General features: G+C 31.3%; 7 protein-coding genes across 7 annotated transcripts; 5 read left to right on the plus strand and 2 right to left on the minus strand. All coding sequences in view use genetic code 12, as the record gives it.

The window, feature by feature from the left end:
- Window positions 1-382: 382 nt before the first annotated feature.
- CTRG_04143 (uncharacterized protein) lies at window positions 383-1,624 on the minus strand (the record flags this gene model as incomplete). The annotated part of the gene is made up of 1 exon (XM_002549800.1): window positions 383-1,624. One exon carries the CDS (start codon window positions 1,622-1,624, stop codon window positions 383-385), a length of 1,242 nt encoding a protein of 413 aa, XP_002549846.1.
- Window positions 1,625-5,760: 4,136 nt separating this feature from the next.
- CTRG_04144 (uncharacterized protein) lies at window positions 5,761-6,984 on the plus strand (the record flags this gene model as incomplete). Its single annotated transcript, XM_002549801.1, has 1 exon — window positions 5,761-6,984. The coding sequence occupies one exon, from the start codon at window positions 5,761-5,763 to the stop codon at window positions 6,982-6,984; it is 1,224 nt and encodes a 407-aa protein (XP_002549847.1).
- A 2,142-nt stretch (window positions 6,985-9,126) lies between these two features.
- CTRG_04145 (uncharacterized protein) lies at window positions 9,127-9,795 on the plus strand (the record flags this gene model as incomplete). Its single annotated transcript, XM_002549802.1, has 1 exon — window positions 9,127-9,795. The coding sequence occupies one exon, from the start codon at window positions 9,127-9,129 to the stop codon at window positions 9,793-9,795; it is 669 nt and encodes a 222-aa protein (XP_002549848.1).
- A 1,690-nt stretch (window positions 9,796-11,485) lies between these two features.
- IRE1 (bifunctional endoribonuclease/protein kinase) lies at window positions 11,486-15,139 on the plus strand (the record flags this gene model as incomplete). The annotated part of the gene is made up of 1 exon (XM_002549803.1): window positions 11,486-15,139. The coding sequence occupies one exon, from the start codon at window positions 11,486-11,488 to the stop codon at window positions 15,137-15,139; it is 3,654 nt and encodes a 1,217-aa protein (XP_002549849.1).
- Window positions 15,140-15,305: 166 nt separating this feature from the next.
- Window positions 15,306-15,974, minus strand: CTRG_04147 (uncharacterized protein; the record flags this gene model as incomplete). Its single annotated transcript, XM_002549804.1, has 1 exon — window positions 15,306-15,974. The coding sequence occupies one exon, from the start codon at window positions 15,972-15,974 to the stop codon at window positions 15,306-15,308; it is 669 nt and encodes a 222-aa protein (XP_002549850.1).
- A 196-nt stretch (window positions 15,975-16,170) lies between these two features.
- CTRG_04148 (uncharacterized protein) lies at window positions 16,171-17,061 on the plus strand (the record flags this gene model as incomplete). Its single annotated transcript, XM_002549805.1, has 1 exon — window positions 16,171-17,061. The coding sequence occupies one exon, from the start codon at window positions 16,171-16,173 to the stop codon at window positions 17,059-17,061; it is 891 nt and encodes a 296-aa protein (XP_002549851.1).
- A 1,142-nt stretch (window positions 17,062-18,203) lies between these two features.
- On the plus strand, window positions 18,204-20,477 carry BBC1 (Bbc1p; the record flags this gene model as incomplete). The annotated part of the gene is made up of 1 exon (XM_002549806.1): window positions 18,204-20,477. The coding sequence occupies one exon, from the start codon at window positions 18,204-18,206 to the stop codon at window positions 20,475-20,477; it is 2,274 nt and encodes a 757-aa protein (XP_002549852.1).
- Window positions 20,478-21,539: the final 1,062 nt, after the last annotated feature.

Below are 21,539 nucleotides of genomic sequence, written 5' to 3' on the forward strand. Positions count from 1 at the left end.
GAATATAAAAAATTAAAGGCACATAGAAAATCAAAAAACCTGCGTTATTGAATTATTGTTTCTATTAGTTTATGAACTAGTTATATATTGGTATAGGTATTCTTGTTTTGGTAGCATCAAGAGAAATATATAACTGATCGTTCCCGCGAACGTGGCTTGCTCGTGAAGTATACGATCTCTCGTACCTGATAAGCTTTTGTAAACGAGAGTTCTTTAACAAACGGTAAGCACGAATCATATAAATATACTTTAAACTTGATACTTTGGCATAGAATCGATTTTAAACATTAACAAGTCAAACTTAAATATGCATTAATCAAAAAGCAACAGTATGTATTTCCTATTGATTTTGTTAGGAGATACCTGTAGACAACTTTTTCTTTTACGTTGTTAAATCATCTGTATCCGAATTACCTTCAGGTCTAATATCAGCATGTGTTGGAAGCAGGGGAAGTGAGTTTATTTCATCATCTGAAGAATAATTGTAGTTAGAATCATATTTAGTAGTGAATACGTTACTTAATTTCTTGAAAATTGAATTTTGTTTTGGTTTAAAGACATCATTAAGTACTCCATTATTTTGGGATCCTGACGGTGGTGGGACTGAATTAAGTAATAGATCTTGAAACTTGGACCAAAAATTGGAACCTGACAAATTATTAAATGTACTTGTTCGTGGTTTAGTTTCCTTGTCATGTTTTGAAGTCTTACCATTATAATCACTAGGTGAATAAACAAAATATTTATCAATTTTTTGTGCAACATTAACAAAAGATTTAGAAGTGAAACTCTTTCTCTTTGGTGGTCCATATCGATACTGAGTTTGATATCTATAGTTATATTGACATCCACATTCACAATCACGTTCGCTATCACTTGAAAATAATAATTCTCTTGAAGAACTAGAACCTGAATATAATGATGTGGGATTAGATCCTACTGCGATATCTCTATCTGAAGCATTGTTATCTGACTGTCTACTTTCCCTCCTTGTTCTTGTAGTTTGTTGATTATTTGGAGAATGTGAATTGCTAGATCCAATTCTTGTGGTTAGATCACGTTCCTCATAATAACCATGATCACGAATAGAGTGACTATCATTGTAATCACTGTTGAGATCGTTTTGGTTTCGATTTGGATTATCATTCGAATTGATATTAGAATCATTGTTATCTGTAGCAGTTTGAAGATTTTCATAATCATTATAATCCAAATTATTCTCATTATCATGTCTCCTAACATCTTCATTTCGATTTGAATTACCACCAAGTTCAAATGATTGGCTAGAAACGTTTCTGCTGAAACCACCATTCACCGCAGAAGAATCATTGATATTTTTATTCCTATTTCTGCTGGAATACCCACTGTTGGTTTCTTGATTTCTGGCTTCATTTTCAAAATCTGCCTGTACTGGATTTGAATTCTCATCAACTTCAATCCGACTGGTTCGCCAATTGTTACACTCATCAGAATTGGGGGTCCATGATTGTTCTGAATGTGGTGAGTAGATTTTTAGTATTGATATGATTATGAACAGTAATACTAACAGTGGTAAAAACAGTAACAGCGATATAAATACATGAAGTAATACCAGTAGTACTAATACAGAGAAAACTTGAGACATATCTTAAACCACACAATTATCAATGAAGACAGTTATAGTAGTAGTAATAAATAATTAGATTTAAAAATTTATATGAATTGTTTGTTCCTTGTTTCTGTTCCTTTTTTTGTATGGTTCAGTTTTTTTGTGGGGTCCTATCTTTATAATTGAGGAAATTATGTACTAAATCACAGATAAGAAAGAGAAGGTGAATTCAACTATGAAACAAAGAAACGCGATCGAGTGATTTAGTCAAAACAGTCATAATGAATTATAAGAAGTATTCTACTGATCACATGATCTATATAATCATCGCTATGGTTTCTGATACTAGTTTAGTAGTTAAGATTACACTTTTTGTAATTGTGGCTAGTGTAAAAATAAAATAATAATTATAATAATATTAAAGGGTCGTGTTTAAAAGTTCGGACTTTGTGCGGACTTCTTCAAAATGCTATCAAAAAAATATCCAATGAGAAGTAAAAATCAAAGTCAAACTATTTTAAAATGATGAAAAGTGATGGATATTGTTCATGTGACACATTATTTGTTGGGTCAATTACCTGTTAATATTTTAAAAAATACAATCCAGATGAAGTTTAGGATTTAAAAGAAGGTCTTTTACACATAACTTTTACTTAGTTTTTTAAAATAATCTTTAAAATCCCAACAAACTTCTTAGTTCAAAATAAACCCAACAATATTCAACCTGCTCCAACTAAGGAGGGGATTTATTATTGAACCCATTTGCTTCAAATAAATCACATGAAAAAACTCCAATTTGTTTAAAAAAACCAAAAAAAGTACTGCAGAGATTAAAATAACACCCCCTCCATTTCATTTAACATTCATTACATACATATTGCATGAATAATGACGATTCTTTGGCTAGTTAGGATAGCATGGCTCGTATTATTGATTCGGAATAGAGCTCCGACTTTCCATACAAATGAGAACCCATTTAGCTAGGTCTAGAATTTATTATTCATGTTTGTCGTAGATGGGATGACATCATAATTCGAACAAATTGGGTATTATTTTTAATTAAGCGCGCTTAACAAATACTTGGAGATGTATACGTTATATGTAATAATGGTAGTATATATTTTTATATGTCCTGGTGAGTTATAAATGATGGCTAAAGTGATTAAAATGTTAGATACGAGTAATACGGCTGTCAATATAAACATTATTTGCGCTTATATTCACATTTATTGGAGCGTCTTTGAGTCCGATGAAGAATCTGTCTAATTTATGTTAATATTTTCTTAGAGTTGACTAGACATTCATGGGCAGTGATATATTCCGGACATTACCCTCTATTTTCCCTAATAAAGTAGCATCTGGTTCTTTCTATTTCACTCTTATGGTCAGTTCTGCTATTAGACATCTCTCCTGCCTACTTTCATTTTATTCAATTCACTACTCACACTCATGCCTCCTAATCATAACCACGTGGTATAATCACCAACATAAAAGTGTTACTCAATACATTACGTTTCTATGCTTCCTGTTTCATTTTTGTTTGCAGTGTTCTATGAAAGCACATTCCTTCTGATCACCTGACTACTTGACCATTCTACACTACTTTTAAAACATTGATTTTTTGAGTTCCTATTTTGCATGTCAAGTGCCACCTCTAGGAACCAGATAATGACAGTCCAATGAAAATCTATCCATTTTGGATTCAATGACGTAAAGTATAAACAAACTAAACAAGTAAAAGGAATAAATTCGTACGGCAATTTGTCAATTAAATTATTGACATCTGGAAGTGGACATGGAAAAAGAAAAGAAGAGGTGATTTCATACATGTATTTAGAAAGAATATGAAACAAATTTGATGTGATATTTATCCAAGTTGATTAATTAACTGAAAACAAAATGAAATTCAACGGTTAAACTGTATGATTTGATTTGAAGTAATGAAGATGTCAATGATGTCATGAATTCTATGTGAATTGCTTTTAAATTTTTTTTTTTTTTTTAGTTGAAACATTCTTTTCAGGTACATTTTAAGGTACAGGTGGAATGATGGAAAATAGTTATTAATTAAAAAAGAATATGTTCAGGAACAATAAAACAATAGAAATTTAGATAAATTAAAGTAGTGTCAAATATTAAAACAATTTTATATTTCATGAAACTAATTTGTTACTTTGACAATTGAAAATTCATGTACGGAACAATACAAAACTTTCATTGAATGAAATACGTTATTGAAACAACCAATTTGTTGAACATTATTTTACTCGGAATAATTCAATATGTAAGAGTAGTATGCCGTATGATTTCCATTTTTTTTTGCTTCTTCTTCATTAGTATCGTGTAGGAACCAACAGTAAAACAACATTTCGAGCCGTGGACAAGTTATGTTGTTGAACATATTGCCAAAAGGGGGGAGAATATTAATCAACCCAAAAAAAGAGCAGATACATAGATGTATGATTATTCAATTGACAACAAAGATTCTTGTCTTATAATAATCATCAATGATAAATGAATTATGTAATAAGAAGAAGAAAAAACCATGATGCTAAGACATGGTATTATTCTTGGGAGTGTATTAAAATATGGTTTATAATTTCTTGAAGAAAAATAAAATAACGGTTATTATTCTTCAGAATTATTATGTAATCAATGAGATTTTTGTCATTTATTATTGGCAGAAGATGAACAAAACAAAACAAAATAAAATAAACCCTATGTAGATCCTTGATGCATATTTAGCTTACATATTTCAGTCATATCGGTAGATGATTTTCGTAAGTTATTCATTGGTTTTATAAACTCTTTTTCTTTTCCATATTATGGCTGTGAGATACTGTGACCTACACCAAGCGTTCCACTACGACGTTGTAAGCACAACCAAAGGAGAATTTAACAACCTTGTTTTTTTTTTTCCTGGTTTTCTTGTGCATTTGTTTTCACATTACTCGATTGGATGAAATCACTATCATCAGCATCATCGTTGTCCAATCATTGACTTATTATTAGATGTATAACAAGCTTTTGTAGCGATCAATTTGTGTTTTTTTATGAAACTTGCTACAAAACAAAAAAAAAAGGGTAGGTAGGAAGAATAAGAACAATTTAGGAGATATTGGATCCTGGGTACACGACTAACTAAGTTACAATAATTGAATCTAGATTTCTTCTATTATTCAAGGGGTACAAATACAAAAGCTACAAGCAGTTGTAACTTATTGCGTGGTTTATTCCAACAGGAAAATTCAAAAATTGACCCGGTATGCACTACCGCCCTCTCCTTCCCCCATCTCTTGGTTTGATGAATTACGTCATCTGTACTTAACCAACGGAGTAGCAGGAACGGCAAACACACACACACACATCTAAAGAAGACCGGACAAGTGTAGTCGGGGGAATCAACAGCTAGTATCAAGTAATAGAAGAGGGGCCTGAGGATGGCAAGAAAAAAAGTTTAGTGTTGACCGTTGGTAATGTCAAATTTGAATGATTCCTTTTTAGTTCGTAATTGATAATGATTTACATGACACTTTGTAAAAGTAAAAAGAGTAATAATTAACTAACTACCCTCTGTTTTCAATTACCAATAAGTGGAGGTAATTCTAAGATTAATCTGAAGTTTAAAAGATTAAAATTGCCGTATCATCAACAATAAAAACCGGGGCAAAAGATAAAAAAGGAAAGAGAGGACGGAAGATGGAAGGTGGAAAATAAAAATCCACTTTTCTATTTTGGTTGTTGTTGTTGAGGTTGTTGTTGTTCATTGTTCGGAGTATTAAACATTGCTGCTGCAGTGAGTGTAAGTTAGCACACATTTTTTTACCACGGTGAGTAGTAGTCTATAGTAGTAATAGTAGTAGTGGTACAATATCGTACTTGCATATCAAACACAAACTTGATCTCATACGTTAATAATAATAAAAAAAACATGGCAATAAAATTTATAGGCGCAAGGTAAACATCTTTGCATTTCTTTTTCACTTAAATAAGACAGAGAGAGAGAGGATGTTATCATCATCGCAATGGAACCAAAAACTGTCTTCGGTTTTATTTTCAAAAAAATGAATATATAAATATCCTTCATTCTTCCTTGGTGGATTCTTTTTTTGTATTTTTTCAAGAGTTGTTTGTTATATTTATATTTCTAATTATCATTACACCGACTACAAATGTTTCAACTACTAGAGTTTATACTAAATATTTTTACATTTTTCATTCCTTTAATATTGACTATCAAGATATTAGATCAATCAATAACATTCAAATATTCATGTTATCAATTTGTAATTAATTATTGGCTATATTATATTGTGCTACAATATCTACAATATAACATATTCATGGATAATTTACTATTCCTTTATGTTAGTAAATTTATCAAGTTTTGGTTATTCTATGGTAAATCCAATAATTTGAAACTAAGTAACCATTTCTTATTACTTAGATTTCTTAATTTGAATCTGGTTCAATTATTTGAAGTTAATTATCTTAATCCTTTAATTAATAAAATTAATCCAGGTTTTAAAGAAATCAATTATCAAATCTATTTATCTGGTAAAATATATCTATTGCCTATTAATTATAATCAACCACTGTTTAGATTTTTGAATAATTTTATTGCCATGTTTCAATTACCAACGAATCCCCTGATTTCATCTAAATCTAAATCAAAATCAAGACAAACTTCATCATCAACAACAACGAGTACTACTTCAAAACTTGTTAAAAAATTGAGAAAACCAAAAAGAGTTAATTCAGGTGATTCTTCTCATTCAGAAACAAGGTCAAGATCAGCTTCAAGATCTAGATCAAGAAGTTCTTCAACTAGTACAAATATTCAACAACCTAATATATCATCAAATCAAACTTCACCTACTTTAAGTCCAATTGATTATCAAATAATATCTGATCAATTACCTTCTGCACAACCAAATCTATTATCAATTCCAAAATATAAAAGAACAATATCTCCTCCTCCATATGAAGAAATTATTCAAAACTCACAATTAATTAATAATTATAATAATAATTCACCAGAGATTAGTTTATCCGATAATAATAATTCAAGACATAGTTCAAGAAGTGTTTCAAGAAAAAGTTCATTTTCTAGTTCAAGATCAAGACCAGTTTCTATTAATGGTAGTTCATCTGGTAATAATTCTAGTAACAGTAATAACAATAATAATGTAATAAATCTTGAAAGTATTGATTCTACAATAATGACGAATAATAATAGTTCAACAAGTATTGGAAGTGGTAATAGTAATAGTTTCACAGATATTAGAATTGGAAGTGAATCTATGAATAGAATTCAAGAACAATTAAATAATACAAGAAGTAATATCAACAATGATTTACCACCTTTACCTACACCAAGAATGATGAATAGATAGCTAATATATGGATACCCCCTAATCTATAAAATGCATATAGAATTTTATTGTTTTTTTTTTTTTCAACAATTTTCATGTATAGTTAATAATATGTATGATTATGAAATCTTCGTAAAATCTGAATTAATGATCCTCGAACTTCCTCCCATTTAAACCAAACCCCCCTAATTTTACATATTCTCCCCCTTAACGATGGAAATATCGCATGTGAACAAATATCCTATCCGAATCATCCTTACGAATTTACAAATTGATTCAGTTTGTCATTATGGTTCGATGATCGCTAACTATTGCTAATGTTTATGATTGTCAGAATGATCTGGAATAGCAAGCATTATCAATCGGTCGGTGTGTATATTTTATCCCGGATTAATTGAAAGCGAGGCGATAAATAAATAATATGGAGAAATATGGGAAACCGTTTATAAAATAAGGAGGAGAAAATATATTATCCATTATGCATCAATCAAGAGATGAAACATTATTATCGTTGTTTGATGATGGTTGATGTTAATGATGTCATAATCACTTCCTAGTTTGAATTTGTTTGAGGGATTTTTAATCTATTGGTGAGCAACTAAAAGAACAATAATCGCGGTTATACCCTCAAGGAAGAAATTGTTGAGATCATACCCCAGAATTGTTCCATACCCTAAGAAATTTGAATGTAGAGCAATTGAGTTGTAAATATTTGAATCAACTATAGTACCTAATATCACCATTACTTGAAGTGTTCCTTTTTTTTTTTTTGATACAAATTGGTTGAAAACCAAAACCAAAAAATTAAATTTAATTCAAATCATGTTACTCAACAAAAAGTTTGAATATATGCTACCAATTTTACCTCTTAGCTCAACAATATTATTAATAAACCAAATCATCTATCTGTGTGTTAGTTTGCACATCTCGTGACTATATGCTTGTAATAATATGAAGAATGGCTGGATAGTTGTTGATTCAAACAAATGTCTCACTGTTGGTCATTAGTCATGTTTGTGACGTCATCATAGTTGAAATCAATACATAAATCTCGTTCCTTAATTTAAATTAAATCGGTACGTTTCTGCCTCAGGAGTTAAAAAAAAAAAAGAAATTTCTACGAATAATAACAATAATCATGTTTGTTGTTTTTCCAGTGAAATGATCATGTTCTTGTTGTGATGCTAACTGACGGTAATCTACAAGTGACATGTACTCTTGGATTTGTTGAGTAGGAAGTATGACGATCACTGATGATGAAGCCAATAAGCATTGTACAAATTCTATAGAGTTGATAGGGGTATATGTAATTTACGTGTTCATTCTAATGTGAATAAACACAAAACATCGTACATACATAATGTGGTTATAACCTTCCCTCGTCAATTCCCGAAGAATGATGTTTACTATTTTTTTTTTTAAAATTGTTCAACATTGAAGTGAAACATACCACAGAAAGAAAGATCGATGATATTTTTTTTTGTTTTGTATTTACTTTAAAATTAAACTAAGAAAAGAAGAAATAAATCGGTGTTATGACTATACAAGGCTGTGTGGGTGTAATCATGGTAGATGATTAAGGGTTCATTTCATATTTGGTCATGGTGTGTCAAAGTGTGTTTTATGACTTTAATTTTATTTTTAGTTCCCACTAGAAGTTAAACTAAACAAAAATAAACAATACTCTGGCTATGTGGTTTACGTAATGCAATGATCCTAATTAGATTACCACACTCATTTTAATTATTTTTTTTTTTTTTGAATTTTGTTTAAATACACTGACCTATCCACTTCGTCTAACTTTATATAAATAAACAAATTGAATGTATTTCTCCAATTAAATTTCCTATCATTCGGCACATACTTCCACATCGACACCTACAGACAGATATTCATTTGGTGTATAAACAAATATTTATAACCAGCAAAACGAAACGAAACAAAGCGAAACGAAACGAAACAAACAAACAAAAAAAAAAATCCATTACATTTTGTTTTATTACACACAGCGTACACAAGACTGGAGCCAATCACCTGAATAACTTGAACAACAACAACAACAACAAGAGCCAGAATTTGTTTCATAATTTTTCTTTTCGTTTGAACCATACCACCCCTTATTATTTATTTATTTTTTTGATTATATTTATATTTGTACTGGTAATGATGATGATGATGATGTCTACTAATAAATCATCTACTACTACTACTACTACTACTACTACTACTACTACTCCTCCTCCTTCTAGTTCTTCTGCTTCATCTCATGTGTTAACACCTACAAATACTCCAGCTAGTAATAATAATAACAACAACATAGCCACTTCTAATTTAAGCACGTCATCTTCTTCAGAACTAGATTTAGCACCATTACCACAACCCCTTTCAATTACTCAAGAGCAAGAACAACATTCAGAACAAAAAGCATCCATCACGCCTCATTCTTCAAATTTACCCCAGATTATTTCTTCTCCATCATCATCAACTTCACCAACTAATAATATGTCAAAGGAAGATCAAGAACGAATTTTATTCAAAGAAAAATCATTAAATGAAATAAAGCAACAATGTTCAAGGTTAATCCATGAATTAGAAGGTAATAATAATCCAGAATTAATAATCAAACAACATATTAAGCAATTGAATAAATATAATGATTTAAAAGATTTAGCATTACAATTGATTTCATTAATTGCAAATCAAAGAAAAGTCAAAATTAATGATATTTTAAATGAAATGAATTTAAAATTAGATGATAATGAGGATAATGATACTACTACTACTACTACTACAGGAGCCAGCAGTAGTAATGTTAATGTTAATGAGAAATGATTAATGATCAGTATGAATGTTAGAAAAAAAAAAAGATAGATATGTTGATAATAAAAAACAAAAAAAGAAATATGTCAATTTAGTAATTATTCGATTCAGATATAAATAATATAAATATACCTTGGGTATAGTTTAGAGAAGCAATACCATTGCATTTGTTAATGATACTATTGATTCAAAGAGATAGATAGAGAGAGAGAGAAAACTACAATCTTAAATTATTGCACACCCAGTTACTGTGCATGATAATAATGATTAAATAATGTAAATATGTATAGTATTGAATATAAATTAGAGTGAGGTTACCGCCTAAGTGAAGCAAACATATATAGTCTGCCATAAAGATCAATAAAGATTTTTCTCAAGATTACGAGATCCACAGATATCGTAAATCAGTGATTGATTCCTTACATAAACAATAGCTTGGGGGAAAAATAATTTAGATAAACAGGGAGGTGATTGCATAATATTGCTAGTGCGATTATCAAAGATAAGAACATCCATACAATCTTCTTTTTGTTTTTACTGATATCAAGGTTTAGACTGCTCGGCTATTAATAGTTTTCAAAAGGTTCACAGGTTTGAATACCACCAATCGGGTGTGTGTGTTCTTGAATGTGCCGACAGGGCATTTAAAACACCATACCAGATAAGGTTATATAATGGGTAACATCGTGAAAGATATCTCGAACAGATTATTCCTCAGTATTGATAAGGTTCTTCTGTCCTTCATCCAACTATCGAATATCCTCATAGATAACCCTCCGTAGGTTTAACATAGCCAGCTAATTATAATCAACTCGACTGTGGTTGTCTTCATATATGGGAAAATACAACAATCCGGTAACTGCACGCAAACACCGTAGATAAGAAAATGTGTAACTGTGTGCGTGCAGAAAGTAACAAAATTGGCAACAACAAAGTAAAGTCATGCACACTTTAAAAAAAAAGGAAGAAAAAATATTCGAAACAAAAACTGCTTGCACGTGATACCATTAGATTCAATTTGTCTAAAATTAAAGTAAATGACAGTTTAATCACAGCAAATTAAAACTAATTCAAAACATATCAATCATCATCAGACAGTGCTGGTGGATTTGTCATCTTGATTTTAGATTAGGTTCATTCCAGAATCAATCACGTGGTTTAACCAAAAAAAGAAAAAAAAAAATACAAACAAGAAAACGTACACAACATTTCATTTCAATTGACTTCACTTCCATCTGGTACCAAATACACGACCCCCTCCTTTGGCTGTCTCTCTCTCCTCATTTTATTCTTTTGCAAACCAAAAGACTGAAAACTAAAAACTAAAAAAAAAAAAAAAATTTTTTTTTTTCTGATTGTCTCCTTCCTTCCTTAATAAGTTTTTCATTTTTTTACAACCACAAACTTCAACAATTATCACCAACTTTATTAACCAACATTGATTCCAGAAAAGACGTATTCCTTTAGAATCACTCTACATTTTCACTAGACTGATATTTCACTCTTTAGACTTTAGTTATTACTATCACTATTCCTTGTTTTTTTTTTTGTTTGTTTGTACTCATAAATTTTGTCTAAGATCGAATCACAATCAAGACATTTTTAAATTACAGAAGTAAAGACAGTATCATTTGATTATCAAACTGCTTTTCTAAAAACCATTCAATCTAGAGATTTATCATTTATATTATAACTTCACAATATGCATTTCATACATTTCATTTCATATATCATATCTATACTTATAGTATCAATAGTTGCTTCACCACGACTAGAAAAAATCACTACTAAATATTTATCACCTGACCAACAGCAACAGCAGCAACAACAACAACAACAACAAACCAAACGAAATAACAACTATCATTACAATCAATATAATAATTATCACCATAATGAATATTTAAACAATAACGATAATAACAAACAACATCAACCAACTCCTACAAATCAACCATATTCATCATCCCTACTGCCCTTGCAGGATAGATCTTTGGATGATTGGGAGTTGAATAATTTGATACTATTAAGTGATACAAATGGTTCACTACATGGAGTTAATAGAGAAAATGGTAATGTAGTCTGGACTTTACCAATTGATGAACCACTAGTCAAAATTCAAACAAATATCAATGGACAATCATCAGGCGCAACTTCATCTTCAACTTCACTGACAAATTCAGAATCATCATCTTCGTCATCCGCTGCTCAAGACAATATAATATGGTTTGTGGAACCATATCAAGATGGTACTTTATACTATTTCACTCCGAAGTATGGTTTGAATAGATTACCTACCAGTATAAAAGATCTTGTCATGGAATCTCCTTTTACTTTAAGTGGAGATGATAAAATTTATACAGGAACAAGAAAAACTTCATTATACAGTATAAATATTTATACGGGAGAAATCAAGTCTTCTTTTGGCAACACTGAAGAATGCCCTATTCCTAAATCCACTTTGCCACCAGATGAAAAAAGATCGCACAATGAGGATGATAATATAATGATTGGTAAAACTACTTACCAATTAACCATCCATTCTAAAAGTAACAGTAATATCATGTGGAATGTTACATATTCCCAATGGGTCCCAAATAATATCGATAATGATTTAATTCTTCAAAACCAACAATCTATGGATAAGGTTTACTTCACTCCTTTCCATGATAGGTCCTTATTAGCTATTAATAAAGACATTGGCACACCTATTTGGATTAGCAAATTGCCAGCATTACCAGTTAACATATTTGATGTTTTCCGTCATAATGAAAATAGCAATGAATATTTACTTCTTCCTCATCCGTTGAAAGTCTTGAATGACTTACAAATGAATGATATAAACAATCAAGACATGGTATTTGTCAACAAAACAATTGATTCTAACCAATGGATTGCCATGAGTTTCAACAATTATCCAACATTGATTAAAAGTGCACCAATTTCGAAATACCAGGAGTATTTGAACAAGTATTATGCTGGCATAAACAATAAAGAAGCACTTGATTATATTTCAAATTTCCAAGTTGTCAACAACTCAGAAGAAAATATAGAAGATTTTGTTTCAGGTATACATCGAGTGTTTGAATTGTCGTCGATGAATTCATATCAACCCCTTGAAAGATTCCGCACTCCGGAAGAAGACATAAAGAGAATTGGAGATGGTAGTGAGAATAAACACACACCAGAAACAACAACAGATAAAGTTCCTAATATTATGGATGGATTTAAGTTCCCATCAAGACCATCTACTTTAAGATCTGAAGTTTTATTATTAGAACCTGCAAGAGAGGATTTAATTGAACATGAACAAACGATGTACGAACCTATCAATCACGCGGATATCAATTCTCCATCTGTTAATTCGATTTCTATTGTAAGAAGAATCTTTGAAGACTTGGCTGTTTTATTAGTATTATTTGTTTTATTATTGTCATTTGGAAAATCTAATAAATTTGTCAAGAAGTTTATTGGTGGATTACCGCTTGAAAAACAATTAGCTGATGACGAAGAGCAACAAAAGGAACCGGAAGAGAAAGATGAAGATTTAAAACCAGCTGAAACTATCATTATTGAAAAGCCACAAGAAGTTGTTGAAGCTAATAAAGTTGAAGAAATTATAGAAAAAACCGAAGAAGTTACATCAACTTCTGATGATCAAGTTGAAGTGAATGAGAAGGAAGCACCAGTTATAAATGAACCTGAGATTGTCAAGAAAAACAAGAAAGTGACAATTGTTGAACCGGAGGAAACTACTGAATCCAAGGATTCCAATGATGATGTAACTGAAGAACCAACTGGAAAGAGGAAAAAGAGAAGAGGTGGTCGTGGTGGTAAACGTGCTGCTGCCTACAGGAGAAATAAATTAAAGGCAGAAGAAGATGACCAACAACAGCAAGATGATGATGTTGAGGAGGAAATTATACCTACAAAGAGTCTTTTACCACCAGCTACCATTCCCGCTGCCAAATCAAAAAAGAAACTTCAAATTCAAAATAATCTTGTTATTTCTGACAAGATTTTAGGATACGGGTCTCATGGTACTGTTGTTTTTGAAGGTACATTTGAAAATAGGCCAGTTGCTGTTAAGCGTATGTTGTTGGATTTTTATGATGTTGCCAATCATGAGGTTAGATTATTACAAGAATCCGATGATCATCCTAATGTTGTTCGTTATTTCTGTTCTCAAAGTTCTGAATCGGAAAAGTTTTTGTACATTGCATTGGAATTGTGTTTATGTACTTTGGAAGATATCATTGAGAAGCCACAGAAATTACCCGACTTGTGTATTCCTAAAAGGAATGACATATTGTATCAATTGGCAAGTGGGTTGAACTATTTACATTCGTTAAAGATTGTTCACCGTGATATTAAGCCACAAAATATATTAGTTGCTACTATCAAGAAGAATAAGAATGACAAAACTATTGTTGAAGATGGATGTGAGAACAATATTAGATTATTGATTTCTGATTTTGGGTTGTGTAAGAAATTGGAAAATGATCAATCTTCATTTAGAGCAACTACACAAAATGCTGCTCTGGGAACTTCTGGCTGGAGAGCCCCAGAATTGTTGTTGAATCACGATTTAATGGAAGTTATCTCACCAGATTCAATTTCTTCCGTCCATTCAAATGGTCATGTTCAACCTTCATCTACTTCTTCCATGACATTATCCAGTAATGGAACATCTAGCGGTAAGAGATTAACTAAAGCCATTGATATTTTCTCATTGGGCTGTGTATTTTACTATATCTTAACTGGAGGGTATCATCCATATGGTGATAGATATCTTAGAGAAGGGAATATCATCAAGGGAGAATATGACATCTCCTTGTTAATGGATAAATGTCCTAATGATAGATATGAAGCCACGGATTTGATTACCAAATTAATTGCTTATGATCCAAGTGTTCGACCAAACACTGGTAAAATTTTGAAACATCCATTATTTTGGGATTTTGGTAAACGTTTGGAATTTTTATTGAAGGTAAGTGATAGATTTGAAGTTGAAAGAAGAGATCCACCAAGTGAATTATTGTTGAAATTAGAAGAACATGCATTGAATGTTCATAATGGAAATTGGCATAAACAATTGAATGATGCCGAGTTTATGGAGAATTTGGGTAAATATAGAAAATACAGTCCGGAAAAATTGATGGATTTATTAAGAGCCATCAGAAACAAATATCATCATTATAATGACATGCCTGAATCTTTACAATCAAAGATGAACCCATTACCTTTTGGGTTTTATAAATATTTTAATGATAAATTTCCTAAATTATTAATGGAGATTTATTATGTTATTGACGAGAATCTTAAAGATGAACATGTTTTTAAAGAATATTATTAGTTAGTTGTTTATACTGAATGGTTGTTTTCATGTTATTTTAGTTCTATCTGTTTAATTTATTTAATGAAGGAGGGTATAAAGAAAACGAAAAAGGGAAAAGAGATATTAGAGATTATTTAAATTATTAATATACATTTTTTATCATTATTTTGTATTCTTTATAAACTTATTTCAACTTCTTAGTATTCTTCTTTGGTTTGGTAACTTTAGATGATGATGAAGAAGACGATGTTGATTTACTCTTTAACTTGGTCTTTTTGGATTTGTTCTTTTTATCTTGTCTTGAAATGCCACCTTTAGCATCACTTTCACTTGATAAATCAGGCAGATTTTCAATCAGTTCATCATCAAATTTAGTATGAACACCAGTGAAATTCTTCTTACTGATAGCAGGACCAGTAGCATTACCCAAACCATTACTTTTAACACCAATAACTTTATTTAAATAATTCTTTTTCTTTTCTTCTTCTTGTTTCTGTTTCTCTTGTTCTAATTTAATTTGTTGAGATTCATCTAAATCTATATTTTTCAATCTTTTCATTGATTCTTTTATACGTGATAATTCTTTCATTATTGGATGATTATCGGTTTCAACTCCAATTGATTTCAAATAGGCAAATAATGTAGATATAAGAACATATGCATAATTATTTAATATCGTAAGTTGATCTTTAATTGATGAATTTGTTGATGAGTCTGAAGAAGTTTCTAATGATGTTAGAAGATCAGATAATGATTTATTTTGAAGTGGTGTTAATGATGTTGAATAATTTGTAATAGAATTGGATAATGATTGGATGAATAGTTTTACGTTAGCTATATTTTCGTTCAGCATTTTGATAATGGTTGATTGATTAATGGATGGTTAATTGCTGTTGATGATGGAAATAGATATTTTTTTTTCTTCTTCTTTTTTAGTTGCGATGACCAAACAGAGTTTGTGAAAAAAAAAAAAAATAAAAAAAAATCCCTTGAAAGTTATATTCATCATTATCATTGAATTGAATTGAATTAAACAAACCAATAAAGTCATGGCAGTTGTTAAGAAGAACAGAGATATTTTAACAGGAGGTAAGAAATATATTCAACAGAAAGCAAAGAAACATTTAGTTGAAGAAGTTACATTTGATAAAGAATCAAGAAAAGAATATCTTACAGGATTTCATAAACGTAAATTACAAAGACAAAAAAAAGCTCAAGAATATCATAAAGAACAAGATAGATTATTTAAAATTGAAGAACGTAAAAGAATTAGAGAAGAAAGAAAAAGAGATGCTGAATTAGAATTACAAAAATTTAATGAAACCATTAAAAATGTTAAAAATTTTAAAGGATTTAGTAAAGATGGTGATAATGAAAATGATGACGAAGATGAAGATGGAATTGTTGGAGAATTAGTAAGTGAAGATGATGATGACGATTGGACTGAAAAAGTTAAAATTAGTATTAAAGAAGATGGTGAATGGACAGGATTTAGTGAAAATCCAAAGGACAATTCAGACTCAGACGACGATTCGGATTCAGATTCAGATTCAGAAGAAGAAGAGAAACCAGTCAAAGGAATATTACATCATACAGAAGTTTATAAACAAGAACCATCACTTAGTTCAATATCATCAAGTAATGGAAATGGAGCAATAATAGATGATGAAACAACAGTTACGATTGAATCCTTAGATAATCCAAATATTATTGATTTAGAAGAATTAGCTAAACAGAATAATGTTAATCTTGCAAAATCTGAACAAATTTTAGAAAAATCAATTCAAAGAGCTAAAAATTATGCTGTTTTATGTGGTGTTGCTAAACCTAAATCAGCAGTTAACAAAAGTAAAAAGAAGTTTAGATATTTGTCTAAATCTGAACGTAAAGATAATCTTCGAAAAGAGAAATCAAAGGCTAAACAAAGAGGTAAGAAATAGTTATATATGTGATTTAGTACAGATCATTGCTGTTTAATATAGATAATTGTTGAAAGTATTTCATAAAAAGTGTATGGTGTATACCTTTTTTTAGGGCTACTTAAATTTTTATACTTTTCTTTTTTTTTTTGCAATTATTTGACGAGTCGTGTACTTTGGACCCAACCATTCTGCTGCTCTTAAAATTGAGTATTTAAACACGATGAGAAAAATTTTTCACAATTTTAATTTTTTTTTAACAATTCTTTCTTCTTTCTTTTTATAATCAACAACTAACCAAACAACAAGTATGTCTATCTTCATATAATCATGATAGTATATTTCTATCCACCAATGGTGTTTCCTTGGTATATATTTTTGAATGATGACAAAATTGTCGCCCCAGTCTGAATACCTTTTCAGGGTGATGACTGAACGACAATCTATAGCCAAACACTGAAAATTCTGATCTTCAATAATATAGGAATGACCAATGATAGAAAGATGATTGTGCAAATCAATATCATTGAAAAATTTCAATTACTAACTTTTATTTGTAATAGATTCATAGTTTATTCAATCATCTTGAATTAATATAAATCAATATTCTTGTGGATCCTCCCCCTTTTTTTACCATTTTTTGTAGTTTATTATGCGATTCATTCATTCTTTCTTTTTGATTCTTGACAATTGAAGATACTTTATAAGACTTTGCTGATGATGTTTAATATTTCTATGCTAATCATGAATATCAATTTATTTTAATAGTTGATAATGATTAAATCTATTCTATATTACTGAGGCAAATGAAGTTCAACAATTGTTATTATAATCAATAGATCATATTCATAACCGTTGTATAATAATTAAATCTATTCTTGATACTCTTGTTGGTACGGTTATTCGGATTTTATTTTCCTTGCTAGAATCTGGATGTACAAAGCCGACTGAGAGTGTCCACGTGACCACAACTAAAAGCGCAACGCCCCTATTTTTTATTTTTTCTCCATTGCCTCCCCACGACGACCACTGCCGGCAGTCTCAGCTTCAAATCCAACTGACCCATAATCTTCTTTCCTTCTTTTTTTTTTTTACATTCCTGACAATTTTGACCCGATCACAATTCAATTCATTTACTACAACATTAACAAACGACTCTCAAAATGGAAGTACCTTTCCAAGTGAAATCACTTTTCCCTTATGAATCAACTTATGAAGATGATTTAACGTTTGGTAGTGGAGTTGTAATCACCGTTACCTCAATTGAAAATGACGAATGGTATAGTGGTGAATATAACGGGAAGTCAGGAATGTTTCCCAAGAATTTTGTTGAAATTATTCAAACTCCAATTGTTCCAACCCTGAATCGTCCAACTAAACATCAACCAAAAGAAGAGGTTAAACAAGAACCAATTGTTGAAAAAGAATCTGAACCACAACCACCAGCGCCAGCGCCAGCACCAACACCACAAGTTGAAACTCCAGCAATTGCCAAACCGGTTAGTGTTGAACCAAGTCATTCAATTCCTAAACCAGCAAATCAAGGATCAATTCCAATGCCAAAAGGTTTTGGTGCCTCAAAACCAGTCGATCCATATAGTATTAAGAAACAATTTGTTGCTGCTAGTACTTCATCTTATGTACCAAAAGTTAAACCAAGAGATGATTCTAATTTAGTAGCTCATCCAGTTCATGAAACTAAACATGCTGACGTTAGAAGTAGTTTTGAAGAACCTGAAAGGGAACATAAAGATGATATTGAAGAAGCACAACCAAAGATGACTCTTAAAGAAAGAATTGCCATGATTCAAAAACAACAACAAGAGGAAGCTGAACGTGAAGCAGCAGCATTAAAGAAAAAAGAAGAAAGAAAGAAAAGACAAGCAGCTGAAAGAGAAAAATTACAACAATTGAAACATACTCAAGCTCAATCTCCTCAAATGGGTGTTTCTACCCAAGGAACTGGTGCATCTATTGAAAATGAAACTCCGGTTTCGCCAATTGAAGGACATCATCATCACCACCATCATCATCATGAACACGGTGCAGGCGCAGAAGGAGATGATGATTTAGATGCTGGGGAGCAAGCTGAAGTTGAAGATGAACAAGACGAAGAGCAAGATCAAGATAGATATAACGAAGAGAAAGGTCGCGATAAAGGTCAATACGGCGAAGAAGAAGAAGAAGAGGAGGAGGAGGAGGAAGAAGATGAAGATGAAAAGAGAAGACGATTAGTTGAAAGAATGGCAAAAATTGCTGGTGGTCGTAATATGTTTGGCTTACCATTTGGTGCTCCAGCAGTTCCACCAGTAACTAAAAAGGAACCAGCTCCAGTAGTTCATCATACAGAAGAAGACTCAGAGGAACCACAAGCTAAAGATATTAAAAGTGAAGAAGAGCCTGTTGTTCAAGAACCAATTAGATTAGAAAAGCGTATTGTTACTGATGTTGAAACCACAGGTTACGATGCTGATTTATCTGAAGCTTCCAAAGCCGAGGAAAGAAAAGAAGAAGAAGATGATGAACAAGACCTTGAACATCAACAAGATCCACATCCTTATCGTCATGCCACCCATGCTCCACCGCCTCCACCACCAACAACCAGAGAAGCTGACGAAGTAGAAGAAGAAGAAGAAGCAGCTCACGAACCAGAACTGCCAGTTCGTCATAATATTCACCGTGATAAAGAAGCACCACCACCACCTCCTCCAGTAACTGAAAGACCACCACCTCCACCTCCACCAGTTGACGACCATCCACCTGCACCATCTGGACCACCACCAATTCCAGAAGCTAATTCAGTATTTGCTCCAGAATCTACCCCACCTATCCCAGGTTCGGCTCCACCTCTTCCAGGTTCATTTACAGTCCCATCTATTCCATCTACTCTTCCACCATCTATTCCATCAGCTTCAGCACCACCACCTCCAATCCCAGGCACCGTTCCACCTCCATTCCAAAGTAGACATGTGGAAGAAGATGACGAGGAGGAGGATGATAATGATGATGCTGACTTTGAATTTGTAGATAAAGCACCACCAGTACCAACTAGTTTACCAAGAGCTCAAACTTTAGGGGCATTCACTGGTGAGGAATTGAATGATGATGAACATGCACCTTCATTGCCAAAGAGATCTGCCACTATTCTTTCTCATCATTCAAGTCGTTCTCCTCGTACATCCATTGATTCTGGACACAAGAGAAAATCACTTGATTTGTCTATAAGTAGATCTAGATCATTAAAAGATAATGCTTCTATTAAAAGTCATGGAGAAATTACTTCAGAAATTGAAAGAATTGTACCTGATTTGATTTATAAATTAGAGAATCAAAAGATTAGCAATAAAGGTAATAAGAAAGTTCAAGTTGTTTTAGAACTTGATTATCAAAATGGTACTTTGGTGAATCATGACGTTAGAGTTAAATCTCATCACTGACTATTACCCTTCAAGTAGGGTGATATTTACTCTATTTGAAGTTGTATTATCTTATTGATGATGATAAGTTGTCTTTTATGTGGTATATCTTTTATTTTTTTATATATAGCTTAGTTTGTTATTAACTCTATCTTAATAAATACTAATTTGTTAAACCCAATGCCAATGAATAACACCACGAAAAAGATACCGGAAATTCAAGATTCACATGAATTTGTTAGTATCTTACCTTGTACAGAATTCATGCATGTTAGCGTGTTGCCTTGGACATTCACCAGTATGATATAATCTTTTACATTTATAAATTATACACAGTAGTTATACACAGTATAGGACTCACCATGCCATCAATAATACATCAGCAATCATATATTTTAGATTCAACAATCCCGAATATATGTGACTTAAATCATTTGAATTGTTTCATTTGAAATATAACTGAATGATAATTATTAGTAAATTATTTGGAGAACTAAAGAAAAACATCAAGCTGTGATTATTCATTCATTACATTCAAAATCTTGCAATCTCGCCGTGGCTTTATAGTAATGTTTATACCAATCCGGTGATTACTGAATTCAACTATGTGAGAAATTGATAATCTACCTATAATTGTTGTTGTATACTGCAAAATTGCTTGATTTTCTCACGCACATGGTAGCATTAAACATATAAAGCATAACAAAAAAATATCTACACAAATGACATAACAAAAAGAACCTACACATATAACATAACTAAAAACACCTACACAAATACCCCCAAAAAACTCAACTATAAAAGGAAAACAAATTAACTTTACAAAAAATCTTTTTTATATCACTTTCTTTTTCTTTTTTCCTGTTTCATCAACAATTAATATCAATCACTTTGTATATGATATCATTTATATCAAGTAAGTATCAATTGATGTGTTTTATTCATGGCTGCAAATACTAACTTTAATATAAGGAACTACATCCAGAACAAGTTCACAAAGAATCATTGGTTATATGTTTTCCATTTGTGATTTGCTTATGTTCCCCACAAGTTGTTGCTTGTGTTACTTGGTTAAGTCATTGT

This window comes from Candida tropicalis (genome assembly GCF_000006335.3).
Source record: "Candida tropicalis MYA-3404 genomic scaffold supercont3.5, whole genome shotgun sequence".
Classification (NCBI taxonomy): Eukaryota; Fungi; Ascomycota; class Pichiomycetes; order Serinales; family Debaryomycetaceae; genus Candida; species Candida tropicalis.